Genomic DNA, 17,031 nt, shown 5'->3' with positions numbered 1-17,031 from the left:
TTTCATAGTTCTGATGTCCTTTATTATTCTACAATGTAGAAAATAGTACAAATAAAGAAAAACCCTTGTAGGTGTGTCCAAACTTTTGACTGGGACTGGATGTATGCATGTTCTTTATTTATGTACATTGTTGACAAAAATGGACAACTCAATTAATTTTAAATCCAACCTTGTAACAGCAAAACGTAGAAAAATTGAAGGGGTGTGAAAACTTTCTCAAGTCAATGTAAACTAGACAGCAAGGTCATTGCCAATGATAGGCATTATTAGGTGTTATCATCCAAATGTATTTGAAGAGCTGGAAAATAAGTCAACACCAATGTCGATGTGAAACGAAGTGGGACCAAGTGATATTCTCTCACTGAAAAACTAAAATGGTATAGTAGTATACTCACGAGTAAGAAGTCGCAAAGTACTTTTGGACAGTGTTGTCAGGAAGCGGCACTTCTTCCACTGACTCTATTTTCCATTTATCCCCTCCATTCTCCATAATTTGCCAGCCCTTGAATTTATCTGGAGAAAAATAGTAAGGGAGGGATTTGAAATGTGGGTTCTGTGGTTAATAACAGGACCCCCATACACCAACAGAGAATTTAGACATTGTTGTTTTGACTCCTACCATCTGCTCTGGGGTTCTTGAGAAGATTACGTCTCTTCTTACACAAGAAGTAAAACAAGCGCCAGTCTTTAGGTAGTTTAGTCACATATGTCTGGTATCCTTCTCTTCGGCATCTCTCTCTCCAAAGAGAATCACTGTCCACCACTTCTTTCCACTCACGACACACAAGTCGACAGACACACACCACCTGCTGTGGAGGGACATTTAGGAGCATCTCCTCCAGGACATCAAGAGGGAGCACAGGTAGCATGCCTGTGAACTGAACAAGAACATCAGTTTTCATTGACATGAGAGACTTTAGACAAACGATGTACAGTTTAGAATATGATGTTAGCTCTATGTTAGGATGATGATAGCTCTAGCAACAAGTTGTTTTTTTAATCTTAAGGGGTGGATCAGCTTTAATATTGCAGAACGATTGTTGCTTCCATCAATGTAATTGTCTACATCATTTCCAATCCCCCATACCTTTTTTGGGAAATACACTGCTAAAAAAGGGAACACTTAAACAACACAATGTAACTCCAAGTCAAACACATTTCTGTGAAATCAAACTGTCCACTTAGGAAGCAACACTGAATGACAATACATTTCACATGCTGTTGTGCAAATGGTATAGACAACATGTGGAAAGTATAGGCAATTAGCAAGACACCCCCAATAAAGGAGTGGTTCTGCAGGTGGGGAACACAGGCCACTTCCTATGCTTCCTGGCTGATGTTTTGGTCACTTTTGAATGCTGGCGGTGCTTTCACTCTAGTGGAAGCATGAGACGGAGTCGACAACCCACACAAGTGGCTCAGGTAATGCAGCTCATCCAGGATGAAACATCAATGCGAGCTGTGGCAAGAAGGTTTGCTGTGTCTGTCAGCGTAATGTCCAGAGCATGGAGGCGCTACCAGGAGACAGGCCAGTACATCAGGAGACGTGGAGGAGGCCGTAGGAAGGCAACAACCCAGCAGCAGGACCGCTACCTCCGCCTTTGTGCAAGGAGGAGCACTGCCAGAGCCCTGCAAAATGACCTCCAGCAGGCCACAAATGTGCATGTGTCTGCTCAAACGGTCAGAAAATGCTAGACCTCATGTGGCTGGAGTGTCAGCAGTTCCTGCAAGAGGAAGGCATTGATGCTATGGACTGGCCCGCCCGTTCCCCAGACCTGAATCCAATTGAGCACATCTGGGACATCATGCCTCGCTCCATCCACCAACGCCACGTTGCACCACAGACAGTCCAGGAGTTGGCGGATGCTTTAGTCCAGGTCTGGGAGGAGATCCCTCAGGAGACCATCTGCCACCTCATCAGTAGCATGCCCAGGCGTTGTAGGGAGGTCATACAGACACGTGGAGGCCACGCACACTACTGAGACTCATTTTGACTTGTTTTAAGGACATTACATCAAAGTTGGATCAGCCTGTAGTGTGGTTTTCCACTTTAGTTTTGATTGTGACTCCAAATCCAGACATCCATGGGTTGATAAATTTGATTTTCATTGATAATTTGTGTGATTTTGTTTTTAGCACATTCAACTATGTAATGAAAAAAGTATTTAATAAGAATATTTCATTCATTCAGATCTAGGATGTGTTATTTTAGTGTTCCCTTTATTTTTTTGAGCAGTGTATATATAATCCAACTGCATTCTGTCCCCTATCAACACTAACTTTTGGTGCCAGAGAGAATGACAAAGTAATCAAGACGACTAGCTCGATTAAGCCTCCGCCAAGTAGATCTCACTAGGTCAGGGTATTTAAGACTCCATATCTCCACCAATTCCAATATATCCATTACATTCATGATTTCCTTAAGTGCCTGAGGGTGATAGTTTGTAGTGTGATTTCCTTTATGGTCCCCAGAGGTATTTAAAACCGTATTAAAATCCCCCACCATAATAGACTAATGTTGCTTGCCGTTTACATGCATCTTAGCCAAATACATTTAAACTCAGTTTTAGAATTCCTGACACTTAATCCTAGTAAAGATTCCCAGTCTTAGGTCAGTTAGGATCATCCCTTTATTTTAAAAACGTGAAATGTCAGAATAATAGTAGAGAGAATGATTTAGTTCAGCTTTCATCACATTCCCAGTGGGTCAGAAGTTTACATACACTCAATTAGTATTCGGTAGCATTGCCTTTAAATTGTTTGACTTGGGTCAAACGTTTTGGGTAGCCTCCTTGCTCGCACACGCTTTTTCAGTTCTGCTCACAAATTCTCTAAATGATAGAGGTCAGGGCTTTGTGAAGGCCAAACCAATACCTTGACTTTGTTGTCCTTAAGCCATTTTGCCACAACTTTGGAAGTATGCTTTGGGTCACTGTCCATTTGGAAGACCCATTTGTGACCAAGCTTTAACTTCCTGACTGATGTCTTAAAATATTGCTTCAATATATCCACATCATTTTCCTTCCTCATGAGGCCATCTATTTTGTGAAGTACACCAGTCCCTCCTGAGCAAAGCACCCCCACAACATGAGGCTGAGACCCCCGTGCTTCACGATTGGGATGGTGTGGTCTCCCCCTTTTTCCACCAAACATAAATGGTCATTACGGCCTAACAGTTCTATTTTTGTTTCATCAGACCAGAAGACATTTCTCCAAAAAGTACGATCTTTGTCCAGATGTGCAGTTGCAAACAGTAGTCTGGCTTTTTTAATGGCGGTTTTGGAGCAGTGGCTTCTTCCTTGCTGAGCGGCCTTTCAGGTTATGTCGATATAGGACTCGTTTTACTGTGGATGTAGATACTTTTGTACTCGTTTCCTCCAGCATCTTCACAAGGTCCTTTACTGTTGTTCTGGGATCGATTTGCACTTTTCGCACCAATGTACATTCATCTCGAGGAGAAAGAACATGTCTCCTTCCTGAGCGGTATGACGGCTGCGTGGTCCCATGATGTTTATACTTGCGTACTATTGTTCGTACAGATGAACGTGGTACCTTCAGGCATTTAGACATTGCTCCCAAGGATGAACCAGACTTGTAGAGGTCGTCTACTATTTTTCTGAAGTCTTGGCTGATTTCTTTTGAAGATCCCATGATGTCACAAAGAGGCACTGAGTTTTAAAGTAGGCCATGAAATACATCCACAGGTTGTGTCAATTAGCTCAAATTATGTCAATTAGCCTGTCAGAAGCTTCTAGAGCCATGACATTTTCTGGAATTTTCCATGCTGTTTAAAACGTCTTATGGATCAAATCCCGTTAGCGCGATCGATTTGACATCATCCGGTGAAATGGCAGAGCACCAAATTCAAATTAAATTATTTAACTTTCAGAATCACAAGTGCAATACACCAAAATGAAGCTTAACTTCTTAATCCAGCCACCGTGTCAGATTTAAAAAAGGCTTTACGGCGAAAGCAAACCATGCTATTATGTGAAGACAGCACCCCATCATACCAACACATGACAATCATATTTCAACCCGCCAGGCGCGACAAAACTCAGAAATAACAATATAATTCATGCCTTACCTTTGAAGATCTTCTGTTGGCACTCCAATATGTCCCAGAAACATCACAAATGGTCATTTTGTTCGATTAATTCCATCATTATATCCCCAAAATGTCAGTTTATTTGGCGCGTTTGATTCAGAAAAGCACCGGTTCCAACTCCCCCAACATGACTACAAATGATCTAATATGTTATCTGTAAACTTGGTCCAAACTTTCCTTATCCAACGTCAGGTATTTTAAAACGTAAATAATCGATACGATTTAAGACTGGATAAACTGTGTTCAATAGCAGATAAAATGAAAGTTGAGCGAGCTTCAGGTCGCGCGTCCCAAACAAAACAGTCCACTTGGCTCGACTCCCAGAAAGGAAAGGGCTCCTTCTTCCTTTCTCAAAGGAAAAACATTAACTAATTTCTAAAGACTGTTGGCATCTAGTGGAAGCTATAGGAACTGCAACCAGATGCCTCAAATCTAGTATCTCATAGAAAGCCAATTGAAAACAGTCATCTCCAACAAAAAAAATCCTGGATGGTTTATCCTCGGGGTTTCGCCTGCCAAATAAGTTCTGTTATACTCACATACATGATTTTAACAGTTTTAGAAACTTTAGTGTTTTCTATCTAAATCTACCAATCATATGCATATCACAGCTTCTGGGCCTGAGAAACAGGCAGTTTACTTTGGGCACGCTTTTCATCCGGACGTGAAAATACCACCCCCTAGCCCAAAGATGTTAAAGGCACAGTCAATTTAGTGTATGTAAACTTCTGACCCACTGGAATTGTGCTACTGTGAATTAAACATGAAATAATCTGTCTGTAAACAATTGTTGGAAAAATGACTTGTGTCAAGCACACAGTAGTGTTAACAAGAAATTTGTAGCGTGGTTGAAAAATTAGTTAATGACTCCAACCCAAGTGTATGTAAACTTCCGACTTCAACCTTATCTTCAAAGAAGCTTGGATCATCATCATTATTTGGACCGTATAGGTTAATAAGCCATATCTGTTTATTGTCCAATAACATATTTAAAATAATCCATCTACCTTGATCTGTTTGGACAATTTGCACATTTGGATCAAAATTACTGTTAATTAATATCACCCCTTTTGAATTTCTTTGCCAATGGGATAAATATATTTTTCTCCACCAGTCGTTTTTCCACAAAACTGAATCTAAAATTGTTGAGTTCCCTGTAAACAATAGTATATTCCTTCTCTTTTAGCCAGGTAAATATTGATAGTATTTTCTTATTATCTGCTAAGCCATTACAATTATAACTGGCTATACTCACTCCATCACTTAACATAAGACACGTTTAAATGATATTTATCTATACATGTTTGTAAACATACCATTAAAAAAAGTAACATGATGTTTGAGTGTCTATATAGCTGTACCATGATATTTGCATTGCTGATAAGCAAACCTCCTATTGGTTCCCACTATTCCACCACTAAAATCCTTCCTCATCCCGAGTTGGGTTGTCATCCCAATGTCCGGCAGCCCACCCCCAACCCCCCGGATCCCATAGCCCTGGAGAGACCGGGATCCATCGAAAAGAGCACACAGTGCCATCCATAGAACAGAAGCAGATCAACCGCCAAATGCATTTCCATTGCCCTCACCTCGATTTGAATTATATATAGCCTTTAAATATATTACATCCTGTTTCTTATTTTCCATAATTAGTTATTAACATTTGTAGTAATGTAGGCAATTTATGCAAACAATTTTTACCTCACTAGTCTCGCCATTACCAAAATTACATTATGGCAAGCAATTATTATTTTAGCAAACAATTATTGTGAATCGTCCTATATTGTCCCCAACACCTTTTACTCCCTCGCAACAGTTGTATAATACTAACACACTCAACCCCTTTCCCCCACAACAACCAAAGACTCAGATTCTCAACTGTTGCACCATCCCAGAGCCCACCTCAATAAAAGGTATTGATTTACAAATGCATATACAGTTTCAGCGGTGTGAGAAGGCCTGCAAAGCTGTGCCCCAACAAATAAAAAGGAGATTTTTTAAAATTGTCGTCACATCCTAGATGGAGGTCAGATTTCCTCCCTTACCCTGAAACACCCACAAGATGGTCCTCCGTAGTGACCATATTACCAAGCATCTCTGTGCAGCCAGACCTTTGATTTTGTGCCACAATTTGCCCCTTCTCTGAATGTCTGAGTGTGACCCCCCCCCATGGGTTACTGCAGCTTACTGCAGCTAGTGTTGCCAGCACTGCCACTGGCCGGGTGGGGGCACCCAACCAGAATCCCCACCGGCTAGGTACAAGTTCGTCAAGGTTCTCATTAGCAGCTTTAAGAATTTCCTTGTATATTATGCTCTCCCTTCAGGGGGCTTTGCAGGACCAACCCTGCCAAGCAGAGTCAGAATCATGAGGGGGCGGTGCTGCTCTAGGTCTCTGACTGCATTATGGCTGCATACAGGCCGCTTACAGCAGGCCCATAAAACAGTTAGGGACTTCTCCTTAGTATTTGGGTCATTCAGATGGGTGTCTAGGGTATTAGATTGTGGACTAGTCCATCAATATAGGATCATAAATTATTTTTAAATCCCCATGACAGGACAATAAATAAAATATATTTTAAACACTGTTCCACCACGTTAGGACAATAAATAAACGTGTATCATTCATCATAAAATGTATATCCCACATCTGAGCAAAGTTGAAAGCTCTCACAACCCCTGCTCACAGCAATACATTGGTTCTGGTATATGCAACTATTTCCTTTCTGTGCCTTCTGTTTAATGAGTTTCTCCACCATGTTGAATTAGTACTTTTGTGTTCCAATTAGTTAAATTTGAAGATAAAAAAATATAGCTTTTCTGTTTGCTCCTTATTTGCCTCCTCTATGAGAACTTAAATTTTTAAAATAGCCATGGAGTAGTCTGTGTCTCTGAACAACTGGTTATCAATATACAGTTTAATGACAACGAGAGCTACGCGTTTCCCTTTCAATCTGTATTCCTTGAAAATTGGATATAGAACTTTACCCGCTCTACAATTTACTTTGGTAACTGGTCCTTCATGCCTATTTTCATGCCAGCAAGTCTTTTACCCAGGCTTTTAACCATTATTTTATCTTTAAAGAAAGCAAATTTGACAACAAATGGGTGTTCATACCTCTGCCCGAAGCGGTGTACACATTCGAGTTGGATTTTGTCGATGGCTTCCCGTGGAATCTGAAGCGCTGTAAGGAGGAACTCAAACTACAGATTCAGGAACTTCTTTCTCTTGGATACCTGTAAGTACCAGGTTCTCTGTCATGGACATAGTCTTTATGTCAAGTAAGGCTTCTCTCAGAACGGTGTTTGCCTTTTTAAATTCATTAACTTCGGTTTCAATCTTACTGTCCCTTTGAGCTCGTTTGTGTCTTTCTACAATGTTGCAGCTTTTTCGTCACTCATCTCGAGGCTTGCCTTCAACTCTTTTATATCCTTACTGACTTGTTCAAATATATCCAGTTTATCATTTATTGATTTTAACATGTCGGTTTCGACCTTTACCATTCCCGGTGGTGAAAATATTAAAATTGTCTGTCTGTAGAAGAGTCACGTTTTCATTTTGAAATAGATTTCCTGTCTTATTCTGTCATGTTTGGGTGTTGCTCGTTTTCATAATATTTGTCAATACATTTCTCTAGTCTTATGATTTGTTTGGTGTTGTTATCCAGATTGGAGGTTATTACCTACCAGATTGTGTTCAGTCCACCATCTTGCCGCTTCTGTACAGACAAGTTGACAGACATGATTAGAACGTCTCTTCCTAGACATTCTGTCTTGACTCAGATCTTTCACTTAAAATGTATGCCAAGCAAAACAATGATTTCAGAGTTTAACAAAGGACTACTTTTAACAATTTACACAACGATTTACAAAAACAGACTGATGAAAGAACTGTGCAGATGCAAAGTTTGTTAATATAATTTCTGTCATATTTCCCTCAGTTTCTTACTTGACAACATTTTCCAAAAACTCTTAAAATCATTTTATAAGATCTAGAAGAATTTAACAAGATTCCTGTATGTTATACCCGGAACTGGTCAGTAATCCCTATGGCAGTAAATACGCAAAGATTATTTAAAAATCTGATTTACATGGTTGGATAACATTTAGACATAACAGAAATGTTGCAAGTACTGCATTAAAATCAAACAGCTAAACCTTCTAAGGTCTCACATACATATTTCAAAGCGCTTGCATACCACTGACACATGCAACGTCACAAAGTCCGCCGCGAGGAGTAGTAGGAGAGGAGGGGAAGAGATAGAGGGACACAGTTGGGGAGGAAGAGTAATGACTCCGATAACAGCAGTGAATCCATTTCATTATTAAGTGGAGACTACTCAATCGTTCTCATGATAGCACATTGGTAGTCAGTGACAAATATCAAAGCTAAGCAGGGCTTGGTTAAAATCCTGGATGGGAGACCAAAGGCATAGCTGTACAGTTGAAGTCAGAAGTTTACATACACTTAGGTTTGAGTCATTAAAACTCGTTTTCAACCACTCCACAAGTTTCTTGTTAACAAACGATAGTTTTGGCAAGTCGGTTAGGGCATCTACTTGGTGCAGAACAAGTAATTTCTCCAACAATTGTTTACAGAGAGATTATTTCACTAATAACTCACTATCACAATTCCAGTGGGTCAGAAGTTTACATACACTAAGTTGACTGTGCCTTTAAACAGCTTGGAAAATTCCAGAAAATTATGTCATGGCTTTAGAAGCTTCTGATAGGCTAACTGACATCAGTTAAGTCAATTGGAGGTGTACCTGTGGATGTATTTCAAAGCCTACCTTCACACACAGTGCCTCTTTGCTTAACAGCATGAGAAAATCAGCCAAGACCTCAGAATTTTTGTTGTTGTTGACCTCCACAAGTCTGGTTCATCATTGGGAGCAAATGCCTGAAGGTATCACGTTCATCTGTACAAATAATAGTATGCAAGTATAAACACCATGGTACCACGCAGTCATACCGCTCAGGAAGCAGACACGTTCTGTCTCCTAGAGATGAACGTACTTTGGTGCGAAAAGTGAAAATCAATCCCAGAACAGCAAAGGACCCCAAGAAGATGCTGGAGGAAACGGGTACAAAAGTATCTATAGCCACATAACCTGAAAGGCCTACAGTTTGCAGCTGCACATCGGGACAAAGGTGGTACTTGTTGGAGAAATGTCCTCTGGTCTGATGAAACAAAAATAGAACTGTTTGGCCATAATGACCATCGTTATGTTTGGAGGAAAAAGGGGGGGGGGGGCTTGCAAGCAGAAGAACACCATCCCAACCGTGAAGCACAGGGGTGGCAGCATCATGTCGTGGGGGTGCTTTGCTGCCAGAGGGACTGGTGTACTTAAAATAGATGGCCTCATGAGGGAAGGGAAATGATGTGGATATATTGAAGCAATATCTCAAGACATCAGTCAGGAAGTTAAAGCTTGGTCGCAAATGGGTCTTCCAAATGGACAATGACCCCAAGCATATTTCCAAAGTTGTGGCAAAATGGCTTAAGGACAACACATCATCACTCAATCCTAAAGAAAATTTGTGGGCAGAACTGAAAAAGCGTGTGCAAGCAAGGAGGCCTACAAACCTGACTCAGTTACACCAGCTCTGTTAGGAGGAATGGGCCAAAATTCACCCAACTTATTGTGGGAAGCTTGTGGATGGCTACCAGAAACCTTTGACCCAAGTCAAACAATTTAAAGGCAATGCTACTTGAGTGTATGTAAAATTTTGATCCACTGGGAATGTGATGAAAAATAAAAGCTGAAATAAATCACTCTGCTATTATTCTGACATTTCACATTCTTAAAATAAAAGGGGTGATCCTAACTGACCTAAGACAGGGAATTTTTACTAGGATTAAGCTAGTTAACAGTAACATCAGGGGTTGGAACCTGAACTATTTTCCATTAGTTTAGTTTTGAACGGAACCACAATTTTTTTCCCGTTCCACTCGTCCAACCAGCAAAATACATTCTGGTACCGGTTCAAAAAAAAAAGGAAAAAAAGGTGTTTATATCGTTTCTTTCAGTTTCATTTTTTTTACCTGTGAAATCAAGTTTATATTTAGCTCATTAAATTACTTTACCCATCAGTTCAGATGGACAAACAACTACCTTGCCTATAGCGCAAAATGCGACTGAAATTTTAGGGTGGGGAGAGAGGATTCAGGAGTCTAGAAGCGCTGGGCATCTTGTTATGACATGCATTATCTGAATCAGGTCCACAGAATTATACCTAGGAGGAGCGGTTTCTAAGGAGAAACTTTGAATGTCCATTGAGCTAACTAGCTAGATCTACCGAGCTAACAAGCTTGTGTGTGCAGAGCAGCACCAGAATGAAAAACACATCTTACCTTTTGTAGTTAGTAAATCCAACGTATCCATACATATAGCATTGAAAAGGTAAAAAAAAAAAAAAAAAATTTCTGAATAACGCTTGAAACGTAAGTACAGTAGCCTATCCTTCGGAGGGGGGAGGGGCCTAAACACGCTCTGTCAAAGATTTGCAGCTTGCAGGTCAACACTGGAATAACTTTTGTTACAGATTGAGGGCTTTGCATTGGTGCTTTGTTGCGTTTTTTTGTGGGACTAGAAAAAACGGATTGTAAAATAACGTTATTAACCGTTTCCCATGTTTTTAAAATAACGGGTCTGTTCCGGAACAGTACGGATCACCTTCGTTCCTGTTCAGTTTCTGTTCATTGAAACGTATTTTAATGTTCTGTTCCCTGAACTGGTTCCAACCTCTGACACATATACAAATACACTGACATAAGGCTAAATATATTAAGTCTTAGATACTAAATAGGATTGTTTGCGCCATACAAGATTCTTATTTGTTTTTCATTATTATTTTCCATGTGGGATATCTGTTCCGAATTAAGACTCAAAGATGTCTGCAGAAAGAATGGGGTGTCAGCTATGACATGACTCCTTGAGTTTGAAAACATCCATTTTGGTTATTGAACTAGAGTAAGTGAAGTGTCTTTACACCCGGTAACAGAATAGAGGAAACTGAATTTCCTCATGGGTCCCTGTTCTGATTTGTATTCAGAAATGCATAATTATGGATATCAATGTAATTCTTTACATGGTGATTTATCCTAAATAGGTGATATATGCTAAATAATCCTATCATGATTATGTACCAATAAAACATTGTGATATAAGATGGTATCGCCCCCTTTTGGCAAACCAAATAAATGTTTATTTCATGAAAAATAAAACAAATGACCATTGGGCTATAGCACGAAATTGAATGCTACAACTGGACGAATCATGACAAAAGATAGTTGTTGAAAGAATTGGCAAATGCTAATTGCAGACAAATCTTATTTAATATTCCTTTCTGGTGGAGGAGCTTAAGCATTGAACACGTGTGTGGCACGCACATGATGGAGCAGTGAGTCTGACGAGGAATGGTCCATATTGAGTTAGGTTATAGATCATGGGCTGGATAGAAGCAGTCTACAGTCTTCAGAACTGGATAATAATTGCTTTATTTGGCCTAGGCATAGGCTAGACTTTCATTCTTGTTATTTTTTTTTAAAGCAGCTGCTTAAGAGAATTTGGCAGTAGGTCCAACCGGCCTCAACTGCAGACCACGTGTAACCATGCCAGCCCAGGATCTTCTTCACCTGGCGCCCACCCGTAGCTGTTCCCCTGCCCAGTCATGTAAAATCCATAGATCAAGGCCTAATGAACTTATTTCAAATGAACTGATTTTCTTATATGAACTGTAACTCAGTAAAATCGTTGCAATTGTGTCATGTTGCGTTTATATTTTTGTTCAGTATATTCTGGAGTGGACAACATGCGCAGGTAGCCTACTTTAAGTGATTCGTTTTACAATCTGATGAAAACATGCCTGGTTGTGTTCATGCCACATTAAACAAGGTAATAAGGTTTTTACTATTGGGGCGATCAAAAAACGTAGTGCACGTGCAATGTGGTTTGTGACTACAATAATTTCCCATTGTAGCAAATTCCATTGAATAAATCCCATTAACTATTTTTCAGAAATCTTGTTACTGATTTGGTAACATAATTTAGTTTAAATAACTTAATGATTAAACTAAAATGATTACCAGTAAAACAGTCTAATTGACAGGTCTACCTTAATTGTTACTTATGTGAACTTTCATTACCTTCCCTCCTGAGACAAATTATAAAATATCTTAACGACCTGGGGTTTTTGGTAACGGAATTACAGGCACAGGGCAATTTATCTTAAATTTACTGAAGACGGGAGAAGAAGAAAAAACTAAATAAGTGTTGATATTAATTACCTTTTTTTGACTTTCTGGTACTGTTTTCTAAGACTCCTTTTCAATCTGTTTGACAAAGAACATATGACTTTTGTTAGAGTTGCGTCAATTCAAATCTGGTATCAGGATAAATATGACAATGAGTCACCGATTGTATACTATGTATTTTTTATTAGCTAAGTAATAAATGGTAAATGCAATTTTCGTATATACAGCCCGTATATACGAAAATTGCATTTACCATTTATTACTTAGCTATTATTACTGTAATACCACGCAGGGCAGAACAGAGAACTGACAAGACTTGTGTAAAACAGTATTCTTTATACTGTGATTGACAGTTCCAACCCGTCTGTTGGCCTATCACAGTAGAGACTGGGCGTGGTTTAAACTTGCTCAGCCTATTGCAGGCGCTCAGGCGGGTCCCCGCCTCTTGGCGCTTCTGTTGATAGATGTAAGTGTTGCTGTGAAGAACATCCATGCGCTCATACCGTTATCTCGCACCTGGCTCCTGTTATCTAACAAAAGACCGCTTGCTCTCGCAACACCCCGCTCTGAATGTGCCCCCCTCCCAACTCATTGAACAGTTCCTGTCTTCATGCTACTTTTCCATAATGAAAAAGGCCAATGGCCTTGAAACTGTTAACAATGTTTCAAGTCAGCTATGTTGCATAACACATACATACATACATCCACACAAGCCAACAGCAGATAATATTCAATGATATATATGGTAATGGCTATAGTGTAAAACACAGAAACCTCATACTTTGGACATACTTACGTTTTCCTGGACCAAACTCGAGTCCGAATGGCTTTGTAATTGGCAATTTCTTGCTCTCCTTTCCATCACGAAGAGGTGTAGTCTACATACAAGGGCTCCTGTGTTGTTATAGGTTCGTCAAACTAAATACACAAGTGAAACGTTAGAACGCTAGTTAACTCGTATACTACTTATGTTTCACACTACCGTGAACGAAACAGGACGCAACGTTGAACTTGCCTGTATATAGTACATCGGGCTCAAACTCCCCTAACATGACTGTGTTTCCCCTGACATAAACGGCTACGTTTCAAACCTACGCCCTTGGGGGAATCCCCGCGGACATATTTGTCGTCAGGCAAGTTAGGGAAGTTTGCAACAATAAGCCCCTCAGCACTCGTTTTTAATGTTGGTTGTGGAGTCATTCTATCTAAAAAATAAATAAATAACATAGTCGCCTGTGCTTCCCCAGACATAACGGCTACGTTTCAAACTCATAACAGGCTGACTACAACGGCAAAATACATTTTGAAATCTATGTTATTCAATTATTGCTTGCACCAACGAGCATCTAAATTTCCAAGGACTAAAATAGAAAACAGTTATTTTTCTGACTCGATGCTGCAAGTCCTGCCTCTCCCATCTCCTCATTGGTTTATAGAAGCAGGAACCCACATGCCATCTGCTCATTGGTTATACCCACATGGGTGACTGAAAGACGAATGAGGTCAGTGGCAGTAATGCACCAAATTTACGAAAGTTGCCAATCGTAATATAAAGTCAAGAGCAGAAAAAGCCTAGGGGTAGAGATGACTAGAAAATATTCGGTTGGCCATTTTATGCGTGGATTAATTGTCAGAGTAGAGGACCTTGTGCATTTCAGGTAAAATAACAACGCAATGTTTATATTCCAGGACAAATTAGCTAGCAAGTGCAAGCTAGCTAGCTAAATTATGATAACATTTTAATGCTTTTCGACCTGTCCCCAAATTAATATAATTGGTTCAGAGTTTCTTTTGATATTTTAACCTGCGCGTCGTGATCACGTTTGGTGCGGACAAAATACATTTATGCACGATGGCGCACGCACGCATGCAGCCGGTTTGGGTTCCGTGTTATGCCCTTGGGGGAATCACCGGGGACATATTTGTCGTCAAAGTTTGCAACGTAAGCCCCTCAGCACTCGTTTTTAATGGAGTTTGCGAGTGAACAATTATGTTCACTTCGGGGCCTGAAATGCCCCATAATTCAATTCGCAATGATTGTGCATCCGCTAAGAAATGTCCACCAAAACTTAAAACCTCAACATACAAGTGTAAGTAAAAACGAATGTATATAAGTTAGAAATTCTGCTACTAATGCACAAACACGTCTTGTAAAAGTAATTATGCTTTTGTTTGGTTAGCTTTTGGAAATTGTACAAATAAAGCATTTTACTTCAGAAGTAGCTAGGCAGGCTAACATTAAATAGCTAATTAATTTGCTAGCTATCATTTAAAAAAAAAAAAAAAAATGTTACCTTTATTTAACCAGGCAAGTCAGTTAAGAACATATTCTTATTTTCAATGACGGCAGAACGACAGATTTGTACCTTGTCAGCTCGGGGGTTTGAACTCGCAACCTTCCGGTTACTAGTCCAACGCTCTAACCACTAGGCTACGCTGCCACCCCAGTAGATAAACAGTAGATGTTTATTAAAAATGATATAGTAAATATAAGTAGACATGCAAACATAATTGACTGTACAGCATAAAGCAAGCTACTGGTGGCTGAAAACAACACGAATTTCTGGGCAAGTACGGTCCATTTAAAATTAATTTGTTCCTCCCTCGTTTTTAATTTATTTTTAATTTAACAAACATCAACAAACAAAAGAGGAATAGTCACTCATTTGGCCAATTTTACTGGGATTTTATCAACATCAAAATTACATTGAAGCAAAAATTCTAAACCACCAACAGAGTCAAATAAATACTTAGGGAAGACATTCCAAATACTGTTCTGGTTCTTAATATACTTCAGAATCCAATTTATTTTAAAAGTATTATTTAGAGTATTGAAATCTAAAACCTCAAGACCTCCTTGTTCTTCAAATCAAAATCAAATCAAATGTATTTATATAGCCCTTCGTACATCTGCTGATATCTCAAAGTGCTGTACAGAAACCCAGCCTAAAACCCCAAACAGCAAGCAATGCAGGTGTAGAAGCACAGTGGCTAGGAAAAACTCCCTAGAAAGGCCAAAACCTAGGAAGAACCCTAGAGAGGAACCAGGCTATGTGGGGTGGCCAGTCCTCTTCTGGCTGTGCCGGGTGGACATTATAACAGAACATGGCCAAGATGTTCAAATGTTCATAAATGACCAGCATGGTCGAATAATAGTAAGGCAGAACAGTTGAAACTGGAGCAGCAGCATGGCCCGGTGGACTGGGGACAGCAAGGAGTCATCATGTCAGGTAGTCCTGGGGCATGGTCCTAGGGCTCAGGTCAGTTGAAACTGGAGCAGCAGCATGGCCAGGTGGACTGGGGACAGCAAAGAGTCATCCTGTCAGGTAGTCCTGGGGCATGGTCCTAGGGCTCAGGTCCTCCGAGAGAGAGAAAGAAAGAGAGAAGGAGAGAATTAGAGAACGCACACTTAGATTCACACAGGACACCGAATAGGACAGGAGAAGTACTCCAGATATAACAAACTGACCCTAGCCCCCCGACACATAAACTACTGCAGCATAAATACTGGAGGCTGAGACAGGAGGGGTCAGGAGACACTGTGGCCCCATCCGAGGACACCCCCGGACAGGGCCAAACAGGAAGGATATAACCCCACCCACTTTGCCAAAGCACAGCCCCCACACCACTAGAGGGATATCTTCAACCACCAACTTAACATCCTGAGACAAGGCTGATTATAGCCCACAAAGATCTCCGCCACGGCACAACCCAAGGGGGGGGGGCGCCAACCCAGACAGGATGACCACAACAGTGAATCAACCCACTCAGGTGACGCACCCCCTCCAGGGACTGCATGAGAGAGCCCCAGTAAGCCAGTGACTCAGCCCCTGTAACAGGGTTAGAGGCAGAGAATCCCAGTGGAAAGAGGGGAACCGGCCAGGCAGAGACAGCAAGGGCGGTTCATTGCTCCAGAGCCTTTCCGTTCACCTTCCCACTCCTGGGCCAGACTACACTCAATCATATGACCCACTGAAGAGATGAGTCTTCAGTAAAGACTTAAAGGTTGAGACCGAGTTTGCGTCTCTGACATGGGTAGGCAGACCGTTCCATAAAAATGGAGCTCTATAGGAAAGACCTGCCTCCAGCTGTATGCTTAAAAATTCTAGGGACAATTAGGAGGCCTGTGTCTTGTGACCGTAGCGTACGTGTAGGTATGTACGGCAGGACCAAATCAGAGAGATAGGTAGGAGCAAGCCCATGTAATGCTTTGTAGGTTAGCAGTAAAACCTTGAAATCAGCCCTTGCATTGACAGGAAGCCAGTGTAGAGAGGCTAGCACTGGAGTAATATGATCAAATTTTTTGGTTCTAGTCAGGATTCTAGCAGCCGTATTTAGCACTAACTGAAGTTTATTTAGTGCTTTATCCGGGTAGCCGGAAAGTAGAGCATTGCAGTAGTCTAACCTAGACTACTAACCCTTTCATTGACAATTACATGAAGTTGATGCAAAGAGTCAATATTTGAAGTGTTGACCCTTCTTTTACAAGACCTCTGCAATCCGGCCTGGCATGCTGTCAATTAACTTCTGGGCCACATCCTGACTGATGGCAGCCCATTCTTGCATAATCAATGCTTGGAGTTTGTCAGAATTTGTGGGTTTTCGTTTGTCCACCCGCCTCTTGAGGATTGACCACAAGTTCTCAATGGGTTTAAGGTCTGGGGAG

The 17,031-nt window shown here is 40.6% G+C and overlaps 1 protein-coding gene and 1 long non-coding RNA gene across 14 annotated transcripts in view; one reads left to right on the top strand and one right to left on the bottom strand.

The window, feature by feature from the left end:
- The window catches only part of LOC118360864 (F-box only protein 6-like), a 62,914-nt gene extending 49,202 nt beyond the window's left edge, over positions 1 to 13,712 (bottom strand). The window contains exons 1-4 of one of the 13 annotated variants that reach the window (XM_035740359.2): positions 13,162 to 13,709; positions 12,399 to 12,443; positions 620 to 878; positions 396 to 513 (exon numbers count right to left, since the gene is read on the bottom strand). In XM_035740359.2, coding sequence (XP_035596252.1) covers positions 396 to 513; positions 620 to 869 — 368 coding nt within the window. In that variant the 5' untranslated portion in view covers positions 870 to 878; positions 12,399 to 12,443; positions 13,162 to 13,709. Of the gene's footprint in view, positions 1 to 395; positions 514 to 619; positions 879 to 7,223; positions 7,697 to 7,792; positions 8,031 to 8,054; positions 8,080 to 8,282; positions 8,466 to 12,398; positions 12,444 to 13,161 lie in introns of those variants that run through there. The other 12 variants (XM_035740349.2, XM_035740350.2, XM_035740358.2 and 9 more) reach the window with 12 other exon arrangements.
- Positions 13,713 to 15,555: 1,843 nt separating this feature from the next.
- LOC127913261 (uncharacterized) lies at positions 15,556 to 16,660 on the top strand. Its single transcript, XR_008085448.1, has 2 exons — positions 15,556 to 15,625; positions 15,722 to 16,660. It is a non-coding gene; the product is annotated as an uncharacterized LOC127913261 (long non-coding RNA).
- Positions 16,661 to 17,031: the final 371 nt, after the last annotated feature.

This window comes from Oncorhynchus keta, chromosome 28 (assembly GCF_023373465.1).
Source record: "Oncorhynchus keta strain PuntledgeMale-10-30-2019 chromosome 28, Oket_V2, whole genome shotgun sequence".
Classification (NCBI taxonomy): domain Eukaryota; kingdom Metazoa; phylum Chordata; class Actinopteri; order Salmoniformes; family Salmonidae; genus Oncorhynchus; species Oncorhynchus keta.
The sequence above is the reverse complement of the archived record's forward strand: the minus strand, read 5'-3'. Positions and strand labels throughout refer to the sequence as shown.